Source organism: Myotis lucifugus, unplaced genomic scaffold, assembly GCF_000147115.1.
Source record: "Myotis lucifugus unplaced genomic scaffold, Myoluc2.0 scaffold_138, whole genome shotgun sequence".
Lineage (NCBI taxonomy): Eukaryota > Metazoa > Chordata > Mammalia > Chiroptera > Vespertilionidae > Myotis > Myotis lucifugus.
In genome coordinates, this window is record NW_005871186.1 from 494,446 (window position 1) to 502,533 (window position 8,088).

At 54.6% G+C, this 8,088-nt stretch overlaps 1 protein-coding gene across 1 annotated transcript in view; it reads left to right on the forward strand.

Annotated features, from left to right (window-relative positions):
- ARAP1 (ArfGAP with RhoGAP domain, ankyrin repeat and PH domain 1) overlaps window positions 1-8,088 on the forward strand; it is a 75,690-nt gene that overhangs the window by 42,776 nt on the left and 24,826 nt on the right. The window contains 5 exon segments of the mRNA XM_023758757.1: window positions 6,061-6,157; window positions 6,159-6,225; window positions 7,084-7,151; window positions 7,761-7,888; window positions 8,002-8,084. Coding sequence (XP_023614525.1) covers window positions 6,061-6,157; window positions 6,159-6,225; window positions 7,084-7,151; window positions 7,761-7,888; window positions 8,002-8,084 — 443 coding nt within the window.

An 8,088-nucleotide genomic window follows, 5' to 3' on the forward strand; every position in this document is an offset into this window, starting at 1 on the left:
TGTAGATGAGCATGAAAGCCCCATTAGGCTTGTGTGAGCTTGGGTGGGGGGGGGGCAATTGGGTGGACTTCCTGGAGGAGGAGGTGTATCCCGAGCACAGTGGAGTTGATGATCTGGGTCATTGTGGGGATTAAATGAAAAAAGACCCCCAGCAGAATGCCTGGCACATTGTGGGTACTTAGCAAGTGGTAGCTTTTGTTCCAGAAAGAAGTGTTAAGGGCTCGGTGAAGCCTTAGTTTTGAGGGTGGATGCCAGGTTAATTGGGCACTGCTCTGTGGAGGAGTGGAGAAGCTGCCAACCTTCTCCAGTGACCTGGAAGTGAGAGGTGGTGGTTATTCAGTCACCCAGCACACTCACTGAAGTGCCCCTCTGTGTTGGGTGATGCCGTGGCATGGAGAGGGATTGGCCTGAGGGGACTCACAGCATTGCAAAAGCTAAAGATATTACATCTAAGCAAGTGAAATGCCAGGAAGGGCTTTCTGTGCTATGGCCTGAGCAGAAGTAACCAGAACAAACACATGCTGGAGGGGGTGACCTTTGTGTCTCATAATGGAGAAGGAAGGACAGGAGCAGCTGTGGAGGAAGCAAGAGGCATAGGACTGAAGCCTTGGCCTTGCGTAGCCAACGAATGAGGAAGCGGGCAGCTGGGAAGGCCTTCTTGTGGGAAGGGGGTCAGGATAGCAGACAAATGTGTTCAGATTGCTGGGCCTGACCCCACTTCTTGGCCCTGCTGGTGAGAGTCCAGGAGCTGGGATTGGCCTGGATCCCTCCAAGGCCTGTGTGACACTCTAGGGGGAAGGTCCTGACTATAGGACTGGGTGTAGGCCTGGGTCCTTGGTTCTCTGTCATTCGGTGAAGCAAACATTGACTACTACACTGAATGATTAGAAGCATCGAGGCTGGAGGAGCCCCAAGGGGCCCCATCCCAGCTTGGGGCATAAGAAGAGTCACAAAGTGGAGGAGGAGGATGTATGATTTGGGTTTCTTGAAGGAGGAGTAGGAGGTGGCTGGATAGGAAAGGTATTCCAGGTGGAAGGAACAGCATATGTAGAGACCTGGAAGTATGCATTTATGGAGTGCAGCTCCGTCAAGGGTGGCTGGAATGTGAGTGGGGGATGAATTCAAGGCCAGCCTGAGATATTCAGACTGCCCTGCTCTGCGGCCCACCTGCCCCTATGGTGAGAGTTAGTTCCTTTGGCCAGAGATTGATGTAGACAGAAAGATATGAAGGGAGAGTCAAGGGCCACCCTGAGGGAGAAGGAGACTATGAAGCAGGTAGGTTTCTGGCCCAACCTGTAGGGCCTGAGCCTCCTTCAGCCATAGCCAGGGTGAGAGGGTTGTGCTGATGACATGTGGGGGTGGCTCTCCTTACTGAATGATCAGTAACCTCAGAAGCAGATCAGAGAGGAAACTGAAGCTCAGAGGTGAAGTGACCTGCTTTGTGAGGTCACAGACTGATGAGTGGTCAAGCTGGGATTGCAGCCCAGGTCTGCTGGCTCCAAAGCTCTGTTAGCGAGAGCGACCACACAAACACATCTCATTTTCTGCTACAGGCCCTATTTACATCTGTTGGCATGACATAGTTAATAGTGCCTCTCAGAAATGTTCTGGTGTATGCAACTAATTATATGGTCCCCCTACTCTTACCCATTCTGGCTTGGGACCCTCACATGTGTCCCAACCCCTACGTGTGAAGTAGGCTGTGTGTATTTGCCCTAATCCAGTAAGACAAACCTTAAACATAGACTGAGGGCCCAGGCTGGGGTGGATCAGCCCCTGCCCATGAGTGCCCAGTCTTGCTATGGGCATAGTGGGGAGAGCAGAGGGGTCCACATGTCACTTGGATAGAGGAGAAAGGGGCTGACAGAGCAGGGGAGCCATGGGTCGGGGCTGGGGAAAGCAGCTCTGCATCGGTATCTTGGAGGCTGCCTAGAGGCCAGGCCTGTTGAGCTGTGTTTGTGTTTTGTATACAGATGGGCTTTCCATGGACAGAGACGGTAGGGAGAGGGCTGTGAGGAAGAGGGAGCCATTTGAGCAAAGGTGTACCAGTCGGACACTGAGCAAGCACATGCTTAGGGTTGGGGCTGATCTTCTGGTCTGTGGGTCAGCGGTCAGTGGGAAACATTCCAGCTGGGCCTCAGCTGCAGATTGGAGCTGGGGCTGTTCTTGGGCCTGCAGGCACTGAGTGGCCAGGATTCCAGCTGGGGCTGGAGCACTCTATGGACTCTGTGCCTTCCCCTGGGGTTTTCCCACTTGCTGTGCTTTCCTGACACCACTTCTCCTTTTCTGGGCCCTGACTCAGCACAGCCTTGTTCCTGTGGTAGGCAGGCAGGGGTGAGCCAGGAGCTTCCTGGAGGAGGTGGCTAGAATGAAGTCTGGAGGTTTATGAGGGGCCCCCTTGCTCCTGCCTTCTTGGCACATAGTCCTTTTCCTGTGAAGGCTCTGCTGGAAGAAGAGCCCTTTGCACCTGTTACCTCTCCCTTCTTGCCATAGTCACAACAAGTGTCAGAGCTGTGATCACATTCCCTCTTGGACCAAACATCAGCTCCAGAGCTGCCTAGATTCTGAGTTTGGGTGGGGCGTGAGGAGGTCAGCCTCAGAGAAGCCCTCAGATCCTGGCTGTGGTGATGGAACTTGCAGGCTGTGATGCTAGACTACCTGGGTGTAAATCCCAGCTGTGGGATGGAGGTCAAATTACTTTGTGCCCCAGTGCCTCAGTTTCCTCAGCTGTAAAGTGGAGAGAACAGTAAGCCATACCTTGTAGAGCCCTTGTGATGAGTAGCTGAATTAATTCATATGAAATACTTTGAAGACTGTTGGGAATACATATACACACACAATATTAATCTAGGTGTTCACTTACTTCCTAATCCCTGCTGAGTGCTGGGCTCACCATAGTGCATAAGGTAGTGTGGCATTTGCCTCAGGGAGCCCACATGCTAGGGAGGCCTCAGGATGGGCAGATGGGCAGGATGGTGTTGGGGGAGAACTGGGGGCCAGAGGTGGTAGGACCGAGGCTGCTTGGGCTCTGAGGATGCTGTGTTGCCACCACCTTCCCTTCAGTGCTGGCTCTCAGTCCTGGGGGAGGCTGGGAAACCAGGCCCACTCAGCCCTGCTTGGCTGGAAGGGGTGGAACCTGTCTCTACCTCCTCTGGGCCAGTCTGACTGGTCGTGGCCTGACAACTTGGGAGTTCTGCTCTCAGCTGATCAGGCCAGGCCCTCAAGGGCCTCTTCTTAGAGTCTGGGAGGCTGTGTGTGACTTGCCTGTCGAGAGAGGTCAAGGGCATTGCACCCTTGGGCCTTTAAGGACTCACTCAGTCTCTTGGTCATCATTCGCCCTTTGATTTGCTTTCCTCCCAACCCTCACCCATCCATCCTACCTATTCACCCATCCATCCATTCACCCACTTACTCTGTCGTCCATTCATCGTCTGTCTGCTCACCCACCCACTCATTCAACATGCTCTTGTTGCTGACTCAGCCACGCCCTGTACTTGGGCTGTGAGGATAAAGAAGTCCAATGCTGCCCCTGCCTTAAAGAGACTCAGGATCAAGTTGGAGAGATGCCTGGTGCAGTACCCACAGGGCATCTTCTCAGGTCCAGCTGAACATTCATGCCCATAAGACTAACATGAGCCCCTGTGGCATCAGATTCCCCGAGAAGCACATAGGAAGGGAACAGCTGGCCACCAGGGCAGCGGCAGGTTTTCCTTTGCTGTGGGGTCCTCATGGCAGTCAGTGCCACTGTTCACACAGCTGGATAGGAGCCATTCTCTGTGACCTTCTAGGGGACAGCTCAGGGGGCACTGAGACCCACAGTGGACAGGTGTGGGAGCCACTCTGACTTAGAAAGTCTTGCCCCAAGGGGCTAGTATGTCTTGTAAAAACCCCACTGGTGCGGGTTTAGGTCTCTGCATGGGATGTGCCCAGTACAAGCCACCACATTCAGAGGAGCCCAAAGCTCCTGCTTCTTCACCGTGGCAACCACTTACAGCAGGGGTCCTCAAACTTTTTAAGCAGGGGACCAGTTCACTGTCCCTCAGACCGTTGGAGGGCCGGACTATAGTTTAAAAAAAACACTAGTCGCTGCTAAGCAACAGGCAGCGGCGGCAAAAACACCCGGCGGGCCGGATAAATGTTTTCGGCGGGCCGCAGTTTGAGGACCCCTGACTTACAGTTTCTCCCCATTCAGTGCGGTTCCTCACTCAGGCCACCTTCGCCAACGGCAGTGTCACCTCAGAACATGGCTGACATGCCACCTTTGGCAGGTTTCTAGGGGAACAGAATAAGGAAGGAAGCTAGCTGAAGGTCAGTTTCTCACACAGAAAGGAAGAGTTTCATTCATTCTTTGCTCACACATGGAGAAGAGACGGTTAGTGGTGATGCGGCAGTAGCCATGTGTCCTAAGAAGCACATAGACTGTCGATTCAGGGGTCAGTTCCTGGCTGAGATGTCAGCACGATGGTCTAAAGCTCATACAGAAGGAAACATGGGCAGGGACGGGGGGAGCATGAAGGAGGCGCCAGGAAAACTTTCAGAGTTTGGAGTTAAAGGATAAGTAGCTGTTCCCCAGGCAGAGACCAGGGAGAAGGATTTTCTTGGAGGAGGCAACAGCAGGAACAAAGGCTGACATCATGGTCACACCCCAGCCCTTCCTTGCTTTTGTAGTCAGTCACTGCCAGGAACGTTGGGCAATAGACCAGGCTGAAAATAACCCGTGGGGAAAGTTGCCCACACACTCTGGTGCTCCTCCTCGGCCCCTGCTGGACACTAGCAGAGGCAGTGGGTGGGGCCAGGGCTGTAAAGGCTCAGGCATCTTGTTCCAACTGGTGGCCCCTGTGCATCCTGTGTGTTGGCATCCGACTCTCCTTGTCTTGGTTAATCCTCCAACCACCCTGGCAGGTTGGAAATAGAGTCCCCACTCTACAGAAGAGGAAACAGGTTCACAGAGGCTAGTTGCTTACCCTGGGACACAGGACCTAAGAACGAGGCAAGGTTCTAACCCACATCTCTGGTGCCAGAGCCCTTTGGGAGACTTTCAGCCTGCAGGGAGCAGTCTGATCTGTGCCAAGACAGAGACAGGAGTGCTGTGGCTGTGGGAGCCCAGGGGTCTGCGAAGGAGAGTCGGGGAAGGGTTCCTGGGGGAGCGATAGCAGAGGTGGGGAAATGGTGTGCTCTAAGAGGAGTGGGGTGGGATCAGGTGAGTTTGCGAGGTCTGGGGCATCTGGGGTTGGTGAATATCTGTGTCTGGGACAAGAGAGAAGGTCAGAGACCCACGACTCGGGGCCTCCGGACTTGGTTTCTGAAGCTCTGATCTGCTCCCTTGGCCTCAACGCCCATTTCATTTCTCCCTCAACCATTTGCCAACATACGACATCTTATCCTTAGAAGCTCAGCTCAAGCCTCACCTCGTCCAGCCTTCCCTGACTCCCCAGGCTAGGATGTAAACCACCCACATGCCATTCTGGTCTTTTTGTTTAAATCCTCACCCAAGGATATTTTTCCATTGACTTTTAGAGAGAGTGGAAGAGAGAAAGAAAGACAGAGAGAAATATTGATGTGAGAGAAACACATCGATTGGTTGCCTCCTGCACGAGGCCTGACCAGGGCCCAGGCCGGGTAGGAGCTTGCAACAGAACTATGTGCCCTTGACCGGGATCGAACCCAGGACTCTTCGGTCCACAGGCCTACACTCTCTCCACTGAGCCAAACCGCTAGGGCACGCCATTCTGGTCTTCATTCCTCTCTTAGAGGGGTGCATGTGGCTAAAAGCTAGAGCTCTGGGACAGGTGACCATGTCACAGCGTTGCAGCCAGGGGAGGTGCCTGCTTCCTTTAGGCTTTGGGGAGCTTGCAGGGTGTGGGCCGGGGGAGTGTGGCAAGGAGGTCTGTGTGGAGGAGGGCTCCTGTCTGAGTTTTTGGAATGAATGAGTTTTGCTGAGCTCAGGTGAGCTGGGGCCCAGTGGGTTGAGTCCTGGCTCTATCCGCATGGTGATGCTGGCCCAGTGACTCAGCGGCACTGAGCTAACCCCTTACTGTCCAACTTTTGGTCTGTTTCTAGCCCTCCCTACAAAGAAGAGGAGTTACTGTCATCACCACTGTCAACCTCTCCTCAGCCAGAACCTGAGGAGTCCCCGGCCACCTTCCCCCGGGAGCCTCCCCCAGCCCCCGTCTCCCAGCCTCCCAGATATCCCCCCAAAGCCTCTTCACCGGTTCCCAGAGTTCGGTGAGTGCCATAGCCAGGCCTGGAGCTCCGAGTGGGTGCCCTGGGCTCGGGCCCTTGCATCTGAAAGGATGCAAAGTTTGCATCTGAAAGGATGCAAGGTTTGCATCCCCTGTTCAGTTGGGCCCTGCCACTGACCCCCAGTGTGGCCCTGGACAGGTAAGCATCATTCCCTTCATTCTCAAAATGGGGGCAGCACCCACTTATTTGACCTACTTATCTGACCAGGTGCAGGCACATGGCAAACTTTCTGAGTTGCCCATGGTTTGGGGAGGGGGGTTGTTTTCCATGGTCATGGTTGGTTTGCCCCTGAGGATTGTCCACTTCTCTTGATTCTCAATTCATGTTGCTTTTTTTTTTTTTTTTAAATATATATTTTATTGATTTTTTTACAGAGAGGAAGGAAGAGGGACAGAGAGTTAGAAACATCGATGAGAGAGAAATATCGATCAGCTGCCTCCCGCACACCCCCCACTGGGGATGCGCCCGCAACCCAGGCACATGCCCTTGACCGGAATCGAACCTGGGACCCTTCAGTCCGCAGGCCGACGCTCTATCCACTGAGCCAAACCGGTTATGGCAATTCATGTTGCTTTTTTGAATAGTTCCCGCCCCTGATCCCCAAGCTTGCCACCTCTTCAGACCTCCCTGTGGTGGCCAGGCACCCCCTAGTGACGTCCTGTGAGGTTCCAAGAGTATAAATAGCACTTCCTGTCCCCTGTGCCTTCTTTTGAAAGCCAGGCCAGTTGGGGGTGGGGGTCTCTGGCTGAGGATGGCCTTTGTGAAGCCAGGCCCAGGGGCCCGGAAGGGGAGGCCAGGCTCCTTGCTTCTAAGTCTCCCCCCACCCCTTTCTCTCCCCAGATGACCCTGACTACGATGAGACCCCAGAGGAGGGGCCAGGAGCCCCAGCTGGCGTGATGACCAAGAAGGTGAGGCAGGTGGTGGTTAGGGCTGTCTGCTCTCAGTGTGAGGCCAGGCTGCTCAGCTGCCTGCAGGCCCTGGGGACCACCAGATAGAGAATGGGCAACTGTTCCAGGAGAGTTCCCTTCCCCCTTCATTGTCTTGCCATGCAAGGTCAGGGGTCAGGCACAGGGTCCCAAATCCCAATGCTGGGCCAGAAATCTGGGGGGTCTGGTTTGTGGCTCTAGCTCCAGTCTTCAGCTGCATGTGGATGGCTGTGGATGGCCTCTTCTCTCCTTGGTGCTTTGAGCATAGCTGTTGTAGAGATCTGTCCCTCTGTCTTTGTTTCACTTTCTGTGTTTCAGTGTCACCCTCTCTCTGAGTGTCTTAACTCTCCACCCCTGAGTCTTTCTATTTTTGTTTTGTTTTGTCTTTGATCTGCCTGGCGTGGCCCTGTCTCCCTCGGCCCCTGTGCAGTCTGCCAGTGGGAAGAGGGGAGTGTGAGGAAATGAGGAAGAGTGCTAAGTTGTGTGGGTCCAGAATGGAGTGGACAGAAGGGAGTGTGGCAGCCCCTGAGTAGGTGTTATCTGGGGCTTGAAGGGAAACATGACACTGAGTGGGTCTGGCCCGGGGGGCAGGAGGAGCCTCCAGTGAGCCAAGTCCCACGTGCCGTGCGTGTGGCCAGTCTGCTGAGCGAGGGGGAGGAACTGTCGGACGACCAAGGGGATGAAGAAGAGGATGACCAGGCCTACGAGGGCATCCCCAAGTGAGTGTCCACTTTGTTCGGGTGGCTCTCCCATCCAGCTCCCCCATCTATGAGCCCCTACCCCACTGGAGCCCCCACCTCGGCCCGCCTCATTCCCTTTCCTCTTCCTCCAGTGGTGGATGGCGCACCAGCCACCTGAGCTCATCCTTGCCCAGCAGCCTCCTGATCCCCGAGCTACCACCCCATCCCATGGATCGACT